Raw genomic sequence first — 20,442 nt, 5'->3', positions numbered from 1 at the left:
TGAACACACAGAGCCAAACTCAAGCTGTCACTGAGTGCCTGCATTGCTTGCTGAAATCCACGGGTTCATCCTCAGCGTCAGATGATTTTGAGACCAATTTGTCCAAAAAGACACGATCAGATGCTTTGGCTGATAAACAGAAACTATCAGGGCGTACAGACACAGAAGGTGTGTGTGTATCTCTCTCTCTCTCGATATAGGTCGTCCCAAGAGGAAAAAGGCAGACACTTGACAAAGGACTGCCACCTGAGCGTGCTTTCCTTTCACTGCCATCGACAGGATGATGACAGCTCTCAATCAGCACACTCCCCTCATCCCACAGCGCACACTCAGAGTTTTTTATGTCTAAAAATGTTTCCACCAAGCGTGTTGCTCTGAAGCAGCAAAACAACAGGGACTGCAAGTGGCAGGGAACAGGTTCGAGTCAGCACGTGTTCAAGGTTTCCAAAGGACATCACATTGAAGTTTTAGTCATTCACTGTGAGAACAGGCTGGTCAGGCAGCTAACATTCATTCTTCAGTTTTTCCCCCCAGTCACTGAAAGATTCTCATCCATTTTTTATTTATTTATTTTTTTAAACACAGTTTAAATCTAGTTGATGACAGACTAGCCTGCAAAAGCAAGTTCACGCTGTGATGACTTCCCTAACACATACAGAAAGACGTAACATTTTAATAACATGTACAGGTCACATCAAAGGAAGAGTAACATGCAGCACACAGTCCGTCAAGTTCAAACAATTCCACATCGGCTCTTCAGGACCAAAACCTTCCTTAGACCTGGCTATAAATAGTAAGCCAGGATGTGAGTACACATGAATGCTGAGAATGGAGCCTAGACAGAAAATTGAGTTAATTATCTCTGAATTCAGCCTAGAATAGTCATTTCTCTAAAACAACAAAGAAAACAGATATAATTTGAGTGTCTCTTTCTAAAGGAAAGAAGGAAGGGGTGGGTTACTAAGACTATCCTCTCTTGTAAAGAAACTCATTTGCAACACTCATGCCCCAAAGGAGAGAACAGGTCTAAAAGTGACTGACAATTAAAAGCTACAAAATCATGTTTGCAATTTAAATTACTGAAAGAGTGACAGAATTGGGAGGTTGCATGTTTTGGTTGTGAGTGGGAGGGCAGACTTTTAGTCTTCAAATGTGAGAGACTGGAGGCATGGAAGACATACAGACAGGACTACCATGGGTGGGGATGAACACATGCTGGTCTGGCTTCCAGGGGCTGTGAACAGATGCTATACAGCCAAGCATAGATTTGACAGATGCAAGAACACAGCAATGCAGAGGAGGGGCAGAGAACATCTACCTTTGTCCAACAGCAAAGTGTCACCTGTCAGCATGCACCATTCACATTTAAAGCCAAACAAAACTATAGCAATCGTAGAAAAAAAAAATCCCCAAATATGTAGTAGTAATGCAACAAGGGAGATGAACACATGCCATGACACTACACGTACCTCCACCAACTGCGTCATTCTAAACCAGCATGACGAATGTGCTTGCAACACCAGGCCTACACAGAAAAAATTACCTCCAAATCCATTTCCAGTTCTGAGCTCTCTGTAACACATACCTTTAGCTTTTTTTCCACCAAAACAACCAGCATCATCTTTCTTCTTCTTCTGAGAGCCTCCCATGCTTGTAGTCTGACTTGCTTCTAGTTCTTGGTACTTATCAGCCCCAGGGACCTCTTTGTGGACATGATAGGAAAGGTTCCGCATGATGCACACACAGTTCTCCACAGACTGTTACAGACAAATTTATGTTATAATAAGTATTGCACCTTCTTACTTGCAAACCATTGTATTATACAGTAGAGGGTTTGGGGGAATTTGAAAAAAGCCCACCTGCCCCAGGGAAAGAATGTAGCTTTCAAGGAAGATTTAGTCAAGATCCCTTAAATTAAGGTTTGTTCTTGTTCTAAAACCAATTTTATTCTTCTAAAAGTGAAGTGCTTCATAAATAGTACCCATTCAAAATGAAAACTCACTAATCAAAAATACCACCTGATCTTACATAAAAAACACAATTCAACAAAAGATCAAACACACAGCAGAAAATGATCATATAAGGATCTTATTTTAATACAACCCTCTGTCTCCTTCTTCCAACTTTTACAATCCCCAAGGGGCCCATTTTATTAAATTTTCTCTGGGTCAAAACCTAGGCCTTGTGAGGATTTCAATGAGAACACACTTTGTTCTGTAGTAATAGCAAAGCCATAACACATCAGGTTCTAACAAGAGCAATGCTCTGTAGGTTGCAATGGAAACCACCAGGTGGTTACAAAATCCACTTCCAAAATTATCTGATTAAGTGACAGGGTTTTATAATTCCCTTGTACAGTCCATCACATGGTGGGGCTCAAAAAGAATAAAATAACGATGCTTTATAAGCCTTATTAATGTTATAAAGCAATAGTTTGCTCTTTTTTAAACAGGTTAAACTTATGATATTTCTTATGCATATAAGTATGCTTTTAAGCACCAAAGGATGACATCATGGTAAAACCAGATTAATCAAAATCTGCACCTAAAAAAAGAAAGACTCAATGAAAGTGCTGCATGTCTGAAGACATATCTTAATGTATAAGCATTACAGTCTTTAGAGATGGTGCTGAATAAAGTTTTTAAAATGGAAACTGACTCCTTTGCTGGTATTGTGTAAAGCACAATAAATGGGACTCAATTCTGATTTGGAGACTGCACTTATAAATGTCAATTAAGTAATGCAGAACAATAGCAATAATGTCACTGGCAATATCAAAGGACAACTCTCCCCACCTATCACAACCACTTGCCTTTGCTCACTTCAGCTGCCACATTATCATGCTGATACCCCATCAGTAGTACCATGGATAACATGACAGAGATGAGAGGAAGATAATTACTATATTTTCCTGAGGCAAGCATAATCCCCTTCTGATCCTAGCAAACAGAAGTCAGATCCCAGTGCAACACTTCAGCCTAAATTAATGGAAACATCCATTAAGTTTTAATACTGAAGTTCACCTTATTGTCTGTATCCTTCTTGCCAACTGCAGACTGTAGAGCATGAAGGAGGGCATCCACCAAGCCATCACACTCTCTTAGTCTTCTGCGTGCTTCTGCTCCATCTGAACTTACATTCCTAACAGGAGAGATTTAAAAGAAAATTTAGCCCTCTAACCCTCACCATAAAGACGAAGGTGCATCGATTTGAAGGTGTGTCAATTTATACTACAATTAAGAACTCATTACCTTGGATGAACAATTTGGAGGCACAGTAGTCTGACAAACCTATTAAATCTCAGTAAAACATGAACAATGCACATTTGCAACTCCCTGAATCTGAATGAAAAGGGGAACACAGTCACAGAGGTGCCTACAAATGCATTTTTCTGAGTTGCTGGCAAGTCCAGTGATATACCTTAAACTAAAGAGAAGTTTTCAGAGCAAACAATAGGCAAACTAAAAATTTAATTTCAAAGCCAGAACTTTTAATCTGAAAAGTACGTTCACCGCTTTAAGAAAAACATGCAAAATCAGAAGACTGCTCAGCAGTATTCATGGCCACAGAAACTGAAAAATGAAAAAGATTAAGAACAGGTGTACAAAAAGCTATATTTAATTTATTCAATCTGTATATAAAATCGTTCTTCACTTTCTTTGGCCCCCATCTGCTCCAAAGAAGTCAGATGGGAGTCACTATTTACAACTGCTGTCTCCTTAACTGCTCAAAGGTTTTCCAAATCTGTTCTGCATGCCCAGCTTTTTCACTGGAAGTTACTGCCACCCAATTTAAATCCCGTGTTTTGACATTTAAAGCCCACCTTTCACACTGTGTACTGCATTCAGCACAAAGCCTGGATCAGTCACATTTAGAAAGCAAAAGATGACAGTCAGTATGTTTATATGGCTTTAAATTTCTCAAAACATTGCCCAAGAGAATGGCACAGGTAGAAGATGTGAGACAAGAGCAGCAAAAGGCTACTCAGAGTTGTTAAAAGTTGTTAAAAGTATCAATGACTGCAAAGATTGTTAGCGGGGAGCTATGAACTCAGCCCCACTTGTCCAGAGAACACGCACACTACATACTAAAGCCCCAGCCTTGCATAAGCATCAACCTGCCATTACCCAATAAATAAAATTAAAGTCAATTTTCCAAATGCTGCCTTTGTTTGTTTGTTTACTTTTATTTTTCTTCCTTGAAGGGGGATGAAGAATGAAGTGACAAAATTATTCTTAATAGTGCTTGCTGGCAAAACCTATATGGAAAGTTTTCTCAAAGCTGAAATGCACTAATTTCGACAACACAGCTAACTTTGCAGCTTTCGGAGTCTTTGAATTCCACAAACCCATGTAAGGTTAGCTCTCCAAAGCTCAGGACACAATCATTACCTTCTGCTATCAGGATAGTGCAGCCAATTTTTCTTTGTAACTAACTAGAGGGACTGCCAATCTCCAAGTAATTAATAAATCAATCATGGTCCCCTCCCATGTCCCCTCATCACCCAGGCAGGCTGGTATGTTATAATCAGATGACTAGGAAAAAACCCCACATTTTCTCAGAGACCTCTCAAAATCTGAAGACACTTAATTGTGAGCTGGTTGCTGTAACAGCACATTAACTTTCAATTACGAACACAAATGAAACGCACAGATAAATGAATCCTTTCCTCAAATCCTAACACACAGCCTCACCTCTAGCAATGGTTGATACATGGCAGGTAAATTGGATATTCAAATATGATTCCATAGGATATATGGAAGAAAGAATTCTACATGTCATTTTTCCATCTCCAGTTGTACTAATCCTTTCATATTAAAAACTCAAATGTGAATTTTAATGTAAAGTCTTTACAAAACTGAAATTAAAATTCAAATTCTCTGATACCTTTCAGGAGTTATAACAATACACAATAGCAGCTCCACCTCCAAGCACATCTACTAAAGTGGAACGTTACTTATTAAGCTTGAGGGTGACAGAAATGCACTAAAAATGGTGTTATCTGGAGCAGTGTATCACATTTCTTATTCCCTCATTAAGTCTTAGAGAGCTAAAATACATAAGGAACACTTGCAGACTTCAAAAAATAAATAAATCAAATTTTGCCAAAAAAAAAAAAATAATCCTTCACACACTTCTTGCCCCATGGCCCATTCATAAGAGATTTTTCTGTGGTCCATTTGTGCTATCACACTTGCAGCACATTTGTTTTACTGCTTTGGTTATCAACAGCATCACAGTATTTTGTACCCTGCTTTCTTATTTCTCAATCCATATTAGGATTAACATTAAGGTAGACATTGCTAAGTTATAATTGAAAAAGACACTATAGAAGTGCATCAGCAAGAGCGAGGCTTGCTGACACCACTTGTTCTGTCTTCAACTATAGAAAAATGTACTGAAGATTAATGCCTCAAGAAAAAATTGCCACATATATCACACATAAGTAAGCATGAAAACTCTGCAGGATCAAATTAATAGCTAATTAACACTATGAATAAGTTATCCAGATACCAAACTATGCAGTTTTAAAGTTGTAACTAACACATCAGAAAATGTATCCTTATGAGCATCTCATGCAGAAACATCTGCTCTATAAATACCCAACACGCTTGGGATTCTGCTAGTCTCATTACCCCTTAGGTAATGAGATTCCTGCAGCCCATGGGGTTTATCTAACATGGAACAACAAAACCCATTTCCTTGTCTGTAACTATAACCCAGACCTACTGGAGAGCTCAGCTCACATTCTTCTCCACAGATGTCTAGGCAACACGGATCTCAGAAAGACTAAGCCCAGGGAGATCAGCACCTGCTTCATAGAGTCTGCTCTTTCTGCTGCTCCAACACGGCAAGAGGCAGCGAAGATCTCCTAATTCCCATGGGAATATTTGCATTTCAGATACATGCACAAGTATGCCAAACATCCCCAAGCATAAGCAAAGGTGGGCATGGTGAAAATGAAGACAGTGTGCTTTGAGTAAGTTCTCATCTGGCAATCCCAGAAGTGCTCCCAGGGTTGGTTTCCATGATCCCGACCAACCTTAAAAAGCTCCTACAATCCAGGAAAATGCCAGGTTGAATTTCTGCCTTGGGGTGTTAAGACTCTATATTATCTACCTCCTTGAAAAACATCACCTGGTAGTCATCAGTCAAATTCACATCTTGGGTCTTCAGGAAGGACTGTAGCATGGAGACAAAAGTGATTACATGGACAAGAGAGCCAGAGCTAATGTTGGTCATTAAAAAGGACAGAAACTGCAATGGAATAGCCAACCTGATATCGTACTCCACTGACCAGAGTCAGAAAAAAAATCTCTTCCAATTTTGCATCTGCACTGGAATTGCTCTTGATGCATCTTACAGATCTATCACACATTATGCAATGAATTAAATCATGTTAGAAAGGAAACTTTCAAAGCAAAGTTTCTAAACACCCTTCTTTCAAGAGTGATGAAAATCAACAAATAGATGACAGATTCCAGCAGACGTTAACAGAGGATTTGTAGTTGTCTTGCATCGAGCCACACTCCACAGAAGGAACGCAAAGCCTCGCCCAGGGCAGAAACTTCCTGAAACTCATGCAACAGATAGATAAGCACCATATGGCATCCAGACTTGGATAAAGTAGAGAGTTCTGCTTTCCACTGAACTTTTCTACACATTAGACAAGCATCATTTTATATCAGAAGAAAATTAATTCTTCAGTGGATGGAGTGTTTGGTACACGATACTGAATAGAAAAGGAAGCCAAAACCCTAGCTGAGGTGCTTGTTAACTCGGTTTCTTAGGAGCCAGGCTGTCATGCAACAATTGGAACGGCCCAAAGATTTTAGAATTCAACACATTGCCTCAGTGACTTGCTTGCTGAGGCAGTTTAATACCAAGAACCTCTATAGATGAAGTCAAAGATACTTCTTAAGTTTGAACAACTTGAAACGGGAACTCTGCAGGGCTTTGGAGACACTGATGATGGGCAAAATCCTGTTACAAATGAAAATAAAGTTGCCTGCCTGTTCAAACAGAGAGAAGGAACTACCTGAACTACTTTCACACAAAACAGTGATGAATAACACCTGCCATTCATCTCTGGTGTTCTGTACAGTCTGCTTCCCTTGCCTTGTCTCTTCAGCCCCAGAGAGGCCTCTGCTGCTTTCCCTGACTTTCCCTGCTTTTCAATACTTTTTCAGGAGTCTATTAAATGAAAAATGTATTTTAGAAACAACAATAGTATCTTTGTCACATCACACTGAAAAGGGTAATAGAAAGCTTCACAGTGTGCTTACTGCAAATACATACAACACACTCAAAGGAGCAATTCTAGGAGCATGACATGGAATTACTGTCCACGTTACTTAAAGTACATAGGAAGGAAACCAACTGTATGACTGATTTTTATGTAAAACAGTAAAGCACAAATCTCATTCCAGAGATTTTAAATCCCCAGCCTTTAGCTGGAAAAAGCAACCTGGATTCTTCCTCAAATTCTTGGAGTCCAAACTGTAGACAGGACTAGTGACAGAGAATTTCTAAGGATGTTCAAATATATGCTTTCCCTGGGAAAACAAAACAGAGGAGCACTAAGTAAATGTTAAATAAAAGTAAATACCTACCAGCATAGAAACACATCAGGCTCGGAATCCAGTCTGTTCGTATTAAAGACTTCAGAAAATGGTGGGGAATACACTGAGAAATCCGTTCATGCTTTAGATAAGGTTATCATTATCACCAAATAGTCTTCTTAATGATATGCAAGTCTGAACATAGCATTTACATCTGCAGAACAGAGTTGGTATTCATCACCTCTAGGATAGGTGAGCCGTTACTACTATCTGTGCCACACATGAAAATTATCCTCAAGAGAAAAGATTTAAAAGTAATTAAATGCATTGCACTTAATTTGCACTATTCCAATGCAAATCATGTAGCAATGCCCTCACTGTGCTCTCCCTAACAATTTGACAGATAGAGTGGAGATGTGGAGAGCTTTTTTTTTTTTTTTGATGATAGAGAGAAACTTGAAAATACAAGCATCAAAGAGACACACTTTTTCTCCGAACATTAAAACTAGTATTTCCAAGACCACTGCTGTGTCTGCCACCTGGCTGGAAAGGGCCATCAGCTGTTATCCCACAGTGCTGCAGATGAAGCTGAAAGCCAGAGGTTAAGAGTATTGCTGAACACTTACCATCCTGCTTCAGTTCAGCAGGTGTAAAAAGCACTTTGTTTAGAGACCCAGCTGGAGAGGAAGACAACAGGTTAGGGACTTTGGTTTTTTTATATAAATAGAAAGCTGAACTGGAAAATTTTAAGATATCCTCTTAGTAACATTTCTGCCTTTCTCTGGAAGAAGCATGGCAGAGAGCTGAAGCTGAGACAGTGATGAGCTCTCTTCAACAGCCTCTTTTGCGCACACTGCAGGGTCTGCCCAGTTGAATTGCCAAAATGAATCCCTACATTTTACTACTGTAAACAACCTTCTCATAGCTATTTTTGTATTGCCAGGCTAAAAAGTAACATAGTCTGTCTTGGCACCATTGAGGAAGATAAGGACACCTGTGATCATTACAAGCCAGAGAGCTAGAAACAACTGGGGTTTCCCTGATGGGCTGAAAGTGCGGCACTTCACAAGTGGGCTGAGTTATGGCAAAGCTGTGGCAGAGCTGACAGGCAGTACTTGCACATCACTAGGCCTTGACTAATACTGTCACTGAGGCTTCGCTGTCCAGAGACTGAGTTTTATATACTTCAGCCGATAAAAAACTACAAGGTTCTCACAAGTCTAATTTAAACACATTAGTTGTTCTATCCACCTACTCTGACAGTCAGAACCCTTCCACACCCACACTTTGCTTCACTATTATGAAATTTTTATTTGGATGTCAGCCAAAGGAGATTGATAAATAATAGTTGCAGTAAATGTACTCTATTTCCAAGCATATTTCTAAGCACTGAATGTCCCGAAGGAGAAATATACAGCATTTTAAAATCATTCCATCATTTCATGCAGAAATGGAATGAATTCCATACTTCAGCTCACATGAAATACCAGAAAGTTTAATTGGTATTAAGTTCATTGTTCTGAAAATAAGAGAGAAAAAGAAAGAAGTTGCCTGTGACACAAAGATAGCCTGAACCAGGCAGCACTGGTCCAAGAGCCCTGTACAACACAGTGGAATTTGGCAGCAGACAACCAAATCTGAAATCAAGCACAGAACATGGTAAAGAAAATAGGAAGAAGCCAAAGTTCAAATGAAATGACCAGAAAGACAGGGGAGCTCTACTGATGGTGACGTTAGCTAGGGAGCAGCCGTTCAACTGAGAAAAGGTGTATCAGATCTGGGCGGGAGATCCCACTGGAGATTTCTTCTCCACTTAAGCATCCACTTACCAGCTAGACCGACGAGAGAAGTAGCGGAGCATCCCCAGTTGCCTTGCATGTGAAACCCTTCCAAGGGCTTGGTTTTGTTTAGTTGGTCAAGTGCTCAAAAGAGGACATACCAAAAGCCACCCCTGAAAAAGGACTTCACAAGCTTAGTCTGTCCTCCTGCGACACCGGCATAAGAGTAAGAGATCTACAAAGCAGACTATCACAAGCCTCATATTCATGTCAGCACTGTCTGTAAGAGCTCCTCGCAATAAGCAGGGGCTCAACAGCCAGCAGTACAGTTTAACAAGGTACAGATGTCAAGTCCATCCTTTGTTATTTGTGGCTTTCCATATTGAAAACATCATGTAATGCTTTTTCAGCAAAATGCTGACTGATTACCTCCCACATGACCTACTTGGAGGGCCTTAGCTTGCTCTCCTGTAATGCAAAACGATGCAGAACACACTACACAAGAGTTCCATGATGGCCAGCAGCTACTTAGCTTCCAAATTATTCCAGTCTCTGTTTGGAGGAAAGGCTAAGGGGCTCTGCTTGCTTTATCAGACATGCTTGCTGCAATGTGAAAAGAATCTCAAAAATACAAAAATGAGGTGGTATTTATTTAATAAAGGATCATGGCTCACATGCCTTCGAAAGCAAACAATACCCATTACAGTGACAGCAGTGAGGTTTGTTTCAGTCTTGCTCTTCATCCCAGCACAGCAACAGACATTTTTGTAGATTCCCTTCACTGACAGCCAAGGGAGAAGGGACCTAGATTCATTCCTAAGTAATGACAGGAGGCAATAAGCAAGTGCACAACTTTAAATTTATACTTCAGATTTGATTGTAAAGCATTAAAGTTGCATGTAACTAGGTTATGTCTCTGCTGCTAAAATCTATGCATAATTTATTTATATTACAAGCTAAACATCAGGAACTGTCAGGAGGAACCCTAACAGTTCCTTACTAGCACGAATTAAACGCTCTGCTCATCATATAAGCCCCAGGACAGCCATATGCTGTGATCCTGCACAGTATCAGTAAGCTAATTAAGAAACTGCCTTCGCTCACTCCTCTCTATTGTGTGGGTTTTTAATTTGAGTTGGTTTTTTTCCAGTCTGGGTTGGGCAGATAAGCCTCTCCCTTTTCCTTGCTGCTTCACTCCAAAGTGAAGATTCACACACAAATTTCTGTTCAGTTTTTCTCCCTTTCTAAAACTATTCTTTCACTGAAAGTCCAGTTCAAAAGTACAGGTTGCACAACAAAACACTGCCTGTACTGTTAGCTCCAGTTTCTGGAGCAGCAATCTCCCAAATGCTGCACCCAGTTTCAAAACAATACGAGTGCACCAGCCTCCAAGCGTGGTGGGTGAGTGGACACAGACATGGCAGCATCTACCCTCATCTCCTCTGAGTGGGACAGGGAAGTGCTAAGCTTTCTAGGAAGTCCTGGTCAGGCCTCCTTGGTTAAAAAGCTGCCCTACAGAAGCATATAAAAGGGCTATGATGGGGAGCACACCCATTAAGAGGAAAAGTCAAACAAATGACTTTGTCAAAGAATCATTTTTGGAGTGGGGGAGAAATGTAGCTGCTGCAAGGAGAGCTCTATACTAGACTCATGAAGCTTAATTACCAATTTGCTGCTGATAAAAAAAGAGAAAATAAAAGCCAGCACCTGAAGACTCACATTTACGTATCTTCTCTGTCCTGCCATGCTTCAGTAAGCAAAGTTCCCCTGACAGCAAGGGCAGCTTGGCTGGCAGCACTGTAGCCGCATCACCTCAGCTTCACCTCCTGCGCCCTGCTCTTCACTAGACAGCGCTTCCAGGTCAAAGATTTTTTGCACTTAAGTGCCTTCTTACTTCAGTCAGTTGGAGGTGAAGGCTGCCTCAAGTATAGGAGAGTGCAGGTAGGACAAATATTATGTGACTGTCACCACATACTATTATCATGCCTGCAGGATTTAAAGATGGATAAAGCTTGAAGGCAATTTACTTCAAAAGCTCTAATTCCCAAGCACTTTTCTTCCGAGAAAAGCCACATATTAATCATTAATAGGAAAGGAGGGCATCAGCACCTGGCTTTTGACAGCCTTCCTTCCTTCACTCAAATTCAGCATGCAGAGATGGGAAGAAAAAATGGATACACCAGTATCACCCATACACTCATACAATCATTTCCAGGGTGCAAAGAGAGAGAACTTTTCTACCAAAACAAGACCACAGATTCTGTTTGACAACTCTTTACCTCCATGTGCCTCAAACGCACACACTCCTGCTACAAACAGTGTGTGCTGTAGGTGTTCGCATGCATACATATATTCACAAGTATATAAAGACATTAGGACTTGAGGAACAAGTCCATTACCATTAAGCAGTGTTATGTATGACTGAAGCACTGCAAGTTGCATCTGCAGGACAAGATGTACATGCATCTACCTTAATGCTCTCTGTCCTCCTCAGAAAATCACTCAAAACACTCTCATACAAAACTCTACTTGGCACAGCCTAAGTGTTAATGATTTACCATCAAGCTCCTGCAATCCTCTTTCCTCTGAAGTACATAAAAGTAACAGGAGCCTGCAGATACTTATACATCATTTCTTATTCTGGTGGAGTATGTTTTCATCTCAACCTACTGGGTCCTTACCTCAGGTCTTCAAACATCATATCTCACACTTACCACAACTTGTAGATTTTTGATTCCACGGGACCAAACTCTTAATTTATACCTACAGGAGGTGCTTATTCCCAGTTGTTGTCTCTAGGATCAACCACTTCAAAATCCTTGAACTACTGGTATTTACCAACTTCAGGGGAAAGTAAGGACAGAGGTGCCAATCCCATGTTAAAGACAGGAAAGTGAAGATCAGTGACTGACATCCAGATCCATCCAGGCACTTAGGGGCCTGAATCTCACCAAAACCAGAAGGAGATATGGCTATTAAAAACTAGACCACAAAAAGGTTTATACCATTAATCTTGCCTGTAATTATGTCAGAACAATAGCAGAATTGCAATTAAATCCATACTTTTCAGGTCTTTTCTTACAGCTGTAGTCACCAGGTTGTCCCTTCTCAGGAGCTGATGCTGGACAAGCTGTTATGTGCAATTTTGATTTGAAGAATGCATGTTTTTAGTGCAAGTCAAATGGGTGCAGTTTGTTTGTGTTCGTTACACCCACGGCCAGGTCTCTGAACCCTGAGGCTATTTGTGAATGTGAATTTCTGTGTACTTGGAGAATTGACAAGAAATGCTGCAACTACAGATGGTAGCCTGGAAAAAGGAGCACTTTGCATCTGTTTGCTATGCAAATTAATTCATTTAACATTTGTTGACAGCAGGTCAGTTTAGCACAGGAATCAGGCTAGAAAGTTGGCAATTTAGGAACTAAGTTCTACTCTTTCCTCTTAGAAGTGAAAAAATCCAAGGGAGAATTCAAAGTAATTAGACAGAAAACAGCAATTAAGCCCACAATGAATTTCATTTTTAAATCATTAAAATCCTTACTGCTTCTAGAGAACTAGGAATCATACTGGATATCTACACAGAAAACAAAGAAAGATAATGTGACTGCAGTAGCATTCTGACCCACAGATGCAGCATTTGCCCTGTAAAGCAGAGAAGCACCTTAGGAACAACCTGGAGACACAGCAAAGGTCTCTGGCACTGCCTGGGCACATGTGAGCTCACCTCAGCTCCATCAACTCCGCAAGCAACTCAACTTGTACTCTTCTGCTAAAGCACCTTAATGTCTGGGTCAAAGTTGAGGGAAGGATCACGAAATGGCCTGGTTAAGATGCACCAAATCATTACATTATTTAAACTGGACGAGAGTACAATTTAAAAATGAATGCTTCTGGATTGCAAATCCTAGTAGGCATTTAGAGGTTTAATGAAAAAAAAAAAAAAGAAAAAGACAGTTAACTAGAAGAGACATTCTCCACACACCTAACAAGAAGAAAATACAATGCAAAAACATGAAACACATACTCCAAATGAAATAAAGGAACATCTGTGCATATTTAATGATTCTTCTAGCAAATGTCTTCCTTACTTCTTCCTCAGTCTTACTTTTCCATAACCAAAAATCCACTTAATTTCAATAAATCAATCTTTGCTTTGTTTTTTACTGTTCCTTTCCAGATTTCCACCACACTTATTTCTCTCAACAGGTTCAACAGAATATAAGAATATCTTTATTTTATAAAATTACACCAAAGGTAGCAGCTATCACAGCACATGATCATTTTAGAGTAGTAAATTTATTAGAGGTATTGCAGTTTCATTCATCATATTGGGTCTTCCCCTAGAAACAAAACATGCAATGTAAGAGGAAACATCTTTTTCCTGATCTCAGGATGCAAATGGAGATAAAATGATCACCTGCACTAGTTTCTGAAAACGTCAGAGTTTTTTGGTAAAGATTATAGAAAAAGCATGCAATAAATTTCATTATCAGATCATAGTTTGCAAATTGGCTGTGCTGTCAAGTCTTTATTTTGCAAAGGGGAATAGAGGATTCCCAAAACCTTTGTCTGAAGAGAGTTTTTGGCAAGACAAGTACAGAGTGGGACGGCACACAGAACACTCACCACGTTCCAGATGATACCAGGATTCAAAAGATCCTTACAATGGCCAGAGTCATAGGAGAAGGCTTGACTTTAGAAGGAGCCCTTAAAATAAACACTGATCTCCAAAGTCAATATAAACCTTAACCAGCTGCCTTCTCTTCCTTTGATTCTTACTGGCTATGTATATATTGTCAGTTAGCTGTGGTAGTTTGGTATGGACATCACTAAGTATCACAGACAATCCCAGAGTTATTTAACTCATGGCAAAAGAGAGAGAATTTTAATAGTTTTCTTGATGATAACAAACTTTGCACAGTTTCTCTGATTTCCAGCTTGTAAATCACTAGGTCCAACATTACTCATATTGCACACAGGGCTTTCTCAAATAGCAGCTCAGATAGATCCATTCCTGAGCACAAGTCCTTTGGCCACACAGACTAAAATCAACATTCAAGCATCACATATGGATTTTTGTTACTTCACAAAGTGGGTAGAAGTCAGGGTTATACAAAGCCAGTAAGCTACCTTAGCTTTGGCTAAGGGGCAAAAGAGTGCATGCACTATGCCTCTTATCTTGCAAAGTTAATTCCCAAGTAAAGCAACTCTGGTGCAGGTACAGATGTCTGCTAAGATATTGGCCCCAATCAGTGACCCCTCTGCTAAAGCATCCTTCCATCCCACATACACCTACAGCACTACACCATCTGTGCTGCTAATACCAGACGTTAATCCACCCTTAGGCACATGCAGGCCAAGTTGACTATGTAGGATACAATTCACCCTGCCCTACTCAGACCTGGACATATACCAGCACCTGAACTCCCAAAGCGAGGAGGGAGTGAGACGTACAAATTACACACGGGAAAAAAAGGTATTGTTGACATGATAGGGCTGGAAAGGAAAATGGGATGGATCAGGATTTGAAGAAGAGGTAAAGGCAAATAAGTGTTGGTTCAGTGTTTTATTTTGTTTGTTTTAAATTACTTGTTTTAAATTCTTTTGAAATAAGTGTTTCCAAGGCTTCAAATTATCAAAGGAGACCTAGATTAAGAACAAAGTAAAGATGAGAAAGCAATTAAAAAAAAAAAGTCAAATAATTAACTGGCAGTTCACATTGTGAATCACTGCGTTTGTTTCAAACTCGCCCACATCCGTTGATAAACTTCATTAACTGAAAAAATGATACTGAAATGAATGCCATCCTGCATGCATAACGGCTGTCTTCTGCTTAGATGTCTAAACTGCAAGGACATCTGAAACTTTAGAATTTCAAAGATTCTCTCAGTTGTTTTGGAACACAAGGCAGCATACACCTGAGGCTCACTTCCAAAGGGGACAAAGGAGGTTGGCACACCATCAAGAGGACTAACCTCCCAATTAAATATCAAATTGGTAAACACTTTGTAGTCTGCAATAAGCTCCATTCACGGAAAACTGAATTTCTAGGACCAGCTACTGTGTCAACAAGAGAAGAGTAGGTGAAGGGGTTTTTAAAACACTGACCTCTGTCAGACAGAAGGCTGCAACAACTGATTCTCTACTGGTGTTAACTATCTTATCTTGCTGGTGCTTTTAAGGATGGGCTGCAGAGGATTTCAACAAACAATGCAAAATTATTTCCAACAGTAGCAATGATAACTACTTTTGATACGTCCATTTTTATCCCTAGATCTGGAAGTGTTCTATAAAAGGTATGTAATATCACCAACATTGTAACAAGAAGTATGATCAACTGAAAGACAGCTCATATCTCACCTACTCCTGCATCTTTGTCTGTTGTCCTGGACTCTATCTCACTACAAGTAAGGAGACAGCAAGACAGTTCTCCTGGCTTCCTATGCAAGAGGTTGCTCTCTCCACAGCACAACAGAGACACATGGACAAACAACCTTTTTCAGACCACCTTTCCCTGCTAACCTGCCATCACGGCTCCACTTACCTTACGCAACTACTCTCAAGCATGAAATCACCTTGCCCCACATCTGACTGAAGCGTCAAATTTTCCAGAAGAAAGCACATCGTCTCCCATGACTATGACAGCAGAGACTATAGATGAAAGGACTGAAATACATTTCACCCCTTCAACAACAGAAGCAGTCACCATTCACTGGCTGCTCTCCTGATGCATTCGAAGTGCATCAGGACCACTTTTAACTACAGAAAGTTCAAATTCTCTAACTAATGTATCTCAGTACTACTATGCTCCACACCCCTCTTCCTTAGCCTTAAGAATACAATGTCCAAAGGGACAGAAGCTTTTGCATGTCCTGTGAAATCAGTACATTACTTTAAAATTAAAAAACCCCAAATCTTTCCTGGAATGTAGAAGTTTAAGTGGATCCACATACTAATAAAAAATTACGATGTGGATTACGTTAGTCCACTAATGATCAACTTATTGTCTACACTTACTGGACAGTCTCATATTCATTCAGATAATCCTTTTATGTCCCACCATGACTAATTTCCTCTTGCAGAACACCATTAGAAAATGAGAAACTAGTAAGTAAAAACCTATGATGTCTGGAGCCTACTTAAAGAACCTTACTTTCCAGCAGGACTGCAAATAATTTCAGTAATAGGCCCTTTCAGAACACTTTTCATTACTTTCTTCATTTGTGAAGTTACTCAGGGGAATAGTTATTGCAACGTAGAGACCACAAGCCCAAGAAACAGAAATGAACCAACTTCTGAAGATGCATTATCAGTAGAATTATACTACATACAGAAGTATACTTCAGAGCAGCAGAAGTTACAATGCCAAATCTTTATTAGTTTTGTTCAAACTAATTGACTTCTTCATAAAGCTGAAGAATCTAACAGGGCATCTCCACTATTTTACCTCAAAGAAAAGCAAAATGGAAGACTGTTTAGGGAACACTGGTTCTTCAGGTTTTTCAGACTGCATAAGGACTCCTCCTGGCCCCAGCTTGTAGCATGTACTGTCCTACTCCCAAGATGCTCTCAGAAATGCAAATACAATTTCTAATCAGCAAAGGCTCCTTTACAAGGAATATTAGAAATAAGTTCCTAAATGGTCAGTAGTTCTGGTTCTTAACTAATTGCCCATACGCCCTTAGTCGCGTTAGCTTAAAATAGGAGCACATCCACGAAAGTGTTTGTGGCTAAAACTGGATCCACGTTTTAAGCTCAGTGTAATTCCATGAAACCAGTTCCCCAGCACCTGCAAAAAAATGTCTTTTGACAGGAGAAGGCCTAAAACCAAGAAGGGGGTTATCTGAAGACACGCTTTTCAAATAAATAAAACCAGCACCATCAAGGGAAGCAGAGAAGGTACTTAAAATTTGTAGAAACAGCCCACTGATCACAGTACAATAGACAAATGAAAGTGTGATTCTCAGTACCTGCAGCACAGTTTGCATTGCAAAATGCCTTTTTTATACTAACCTTGGCAGTTAACCTTACCTGGGTCACTCTCCACTGAATCATACACTGCCCTATATAGATCCACTCCCCCTAACCTTGATAAACGACCTACTCTTCACACTGACCCCACTGGGCAGACCTACATTGACAAGTCCTACAAGAAGATAGTTCATGGCAGGCAAACACCTCCAAGCATTGCTATTGTGGCCACTGAAATGGGAATATCTCTTAAAAAATGAGAGGTATGTGATACTTCATTTCAAATCAAAATAATTTCAACAAAATCCTAAACACAGGACACGATGAACAGATTAACAGTCCACAATTCTTGTAGTGGGCCCCCTCACTACAAGAAGGACACTGAGCTACTAGAGTATGTCCAATGAAGAGCAACAAAGCTGGTGGAAGGCCTGGAGAACAAGTCTTATGAGGAGCGGCTGAGGGAACTGGGGTTGTTTAGCCTGGAGAAAAGGAGGCTGAGGGGAGACCTTATTGCCCTCTACAACTACCTGAAAGGAGGCTGTAGCGAGGCGGGGGTTGGTCTCTTCTCCCCACCAACTAGTAACAGGACAAGACAAAACGGCCTCAAGTTGCGCCAGGGGAGGTTCAGGTTGGACATTAGGAAGAATTTCTTCACTGTGAGAGTCATTAAGCATTGGAACAGGCTCCCCAGGGAGGTGGTGGAGTCACCATCCCTGGAGGTGTTAAAAAAAAACATTTAGATGTGGCGCTTCGATACATGGTTTAGTGGGCATGGTGACCTTGGGTAGAAGGTTGGACTTGATGATCTTTGAGGTCTTTTCCAACCATAACGATTCTATGATTCTGCCTTACCGTAAGCAACCAGAAGTGTTCTTGAAGACAGTTGTCCACTCAGCATCACGAGGCTTAGAGTCCTCATTCGGCTCACTCTCCCAACCTGAATGGGGTATAATCACCTCATTGGTAAGCGTCTGCAGACCATGGTTGATGATGACCATCTTCAAGGGCTCATAGGATGATAAGTTCCACAGGGTGCCTGCAGGAGAAACAGAGTTATTAAATAACAAGAGAATAATAATTATTTAAAATCTCTAGGTTAAATAGAATCACTGGTTTCAAGGAGAATCGCTAGAAGGTTAAATCATAAAACTAAACAAAAAGGCGAAACCACCTGATGAGATGCCAGACTAGCACATAGCTCAGGGAAGATTCCACAGTCGCCGCAACAGAAACATTTCCAAAAACATGGAAGCAGTTTTATCAAGACATGGATATTGTTGAAGTCATCAAGTCCTACAACAGAGTACATAAACGTGACGGGCTATTGGAGATTAAAAGGATTTTTTCGCTATAGACAAATTTTGTTACACTTTTAAGTCTAGCTGTGCCTCAAAAAGTAAAAATACATCCAGTGCAGCAGACAAGTATATTGAGTAAGTCTTAAAAACAGGGATGAATTTATGGAGGATCATTGATCTTATGCTTATCCTCTGCACAAGACAATATTTCATTCAAGACTCCTCTCTATTATTTACTTTCACATTTTCCTGTCACAGGCAATGTCTCTATTCAAATCACCCGGTGCCACAAGCATAGGATTCCTTGAAGAAGCTTAGAATCAAAACTCCTCTGTCTTTCCATTTTTACCTCAATTAAGAGCCAAAGTAGACAGAAGTCAAACATCAAAACAACGTAACTGAAGAACAGCCTCGCAACTGTAAAAATACCCATTCTTAGATAAGTGATTCACCTTCCCAGCAGACCTGTATCAGTGTCCCAACAGTTACTGCTCATTAGGTTAGGACTAAAACAGGACAATCACTTCAGAGAGAATTTCTGGACAGGTCCAGCCTGGTAAAATTTGAGAACTATCAGTAACAACACTTGGAGGGAGCCAGATGCACACTTTTGATCTCCAACGAAAAGCGTGAAGCCTAGCAAAATTTCAGAGAGATCAAATGGAAAAGTTAGATTCCCCAAGAACACAGGGGAAACCTTTCCTAAGTGGATACAATACTCACCTGAGGTTGTTACTATGACTGTGAATTTGCGCATACTACAGTGTAAATTGTAGATACTCACCTCTTAGTGTACATGTCTAAAGCAAAATGCAAATGAACAACAAAGGTGCAACCTTTTGTTTCAGTCCCTTTCCATCACTCCAAGTTTTAAACCCTACAATTTTCAAACTTTAAAAATGACTGGAAAAAAATTTTGAATCTCTTACTTTCGTCACACAGTCTAACAAAGATATGGACTTGCTGGACCCTGTCATTCAGTGGAAGGCATGTAGTAGTGAGGGAGTCTGCAGCCGTGCAACGATCCCACGAGCCAGAGAACTGCCAGAGCCACCATCCCTACCTCCAAACGAGCGACGGCAGCTGTCTCGTGGGAACTCGCCTTCACACTCAGGCTTTCACTGCTACAAGTCAGAAGTGTCAAATGCCAAACATCCTATTTTAAAATCAGAGTATTACCCATATAGAGTCATGACAGGTACCACGTCAGGATGGGAATTTTATCTCCATTTGAGTAGCGACTGGCACTTACACAATAACCTCAAAAGCTTAGATTAGCAGAGCCTCAGAAGTCAAATGCTATGGTGTCTCCTATTCAAAGTGCTCATTACAAAATCCAGGCATCTGCTCAGACTTAGGAGACCATATTAATTAATAAAGAAACTCTGAGCCAGACAACAGAATGAACACCATAATGTTTCTTTCAGTCTTTTTCCAAAACTATACAAAACTCCTGCTTATTTGGCCTATTGCCTTTGCCATTCACAGACAACACACTGTATGAGATTTTTATAACCTACTTTTTTAAGCTTTCAAACAAGACTGTATAGGTGAAATTTAAATTAGTTTTCTCTTTTTACTCATTACAATAAATCACCCTTTGTCACTGCAAAACACCAAACAATGGACAATAAGAAAAAAAACCCCAAAACCGAGCAGAAAACACTAATTGCCTCCATTTTGTTGTGGAAGAGAGCCTAACTTCTCATAACAAATTGGCTCAAAAATATACATCATACAAGAAACAAACAAAGTCAATATTTATAAGAAGACTATAAAAACTGACATATAAGTTACCCAATTAATTTTAAGTACTTCACTACACACTCT

At 40.1% G+C, this 20,442-nt stretch overlaps 1 protein-coding gene across 2 annotated transcripts in view; it reads right to left on the bottom strand.

The window, feature by feature from the left end:
* ARVCF (armadillo repeat gene deleted in velocardiofacial syndrome) overlaps positions 1-20,442 on the bottom strand; it is a 95,427-nt gene that overhangs the window by 48,381 nt on the left and 26,604 nt on the right. For both annotated transcript variants that reach the window (XM_009695605.1, XM_009695604.1), the window contains exons 4-6: positions 18,167-18,350; positions 3,024-3,141; positions 1,586-1,757 (exon numbers count right to left, since the gene is read on the bottom strand). In XM_009695605.1, coding sequence (XP_009693907.1) covers positions 1,586-1,757; positions 3,024-3,141; positions 18,167-18,350 — 474 coding nt within the window. The remainder of the gene's footprint in view (positions 1-1,585; positions 1,758-3,023; positions 3,142-18,166; positions 18,351-20,442) is intronic.

The sequence above is a fragment of the Cariama cristata genome, unplaced genomic scaffold, assembly GCF_000690535.1.
Source record: "Cariama cristata isolate BGI_N322 unplaced genomic scaffold, ASM69053v1 scaffold8652, whole genome shotgun sequence".
NCBI classification, from domain to species: Eukaryota; Metazoa; Chordata; class Aves; order Cariamiformes; family Cariamidae; genus Cariama; species Cariama cristata.
This window is presented reverse-complemented; position numbering and strand designations above follow the sequence as displayed.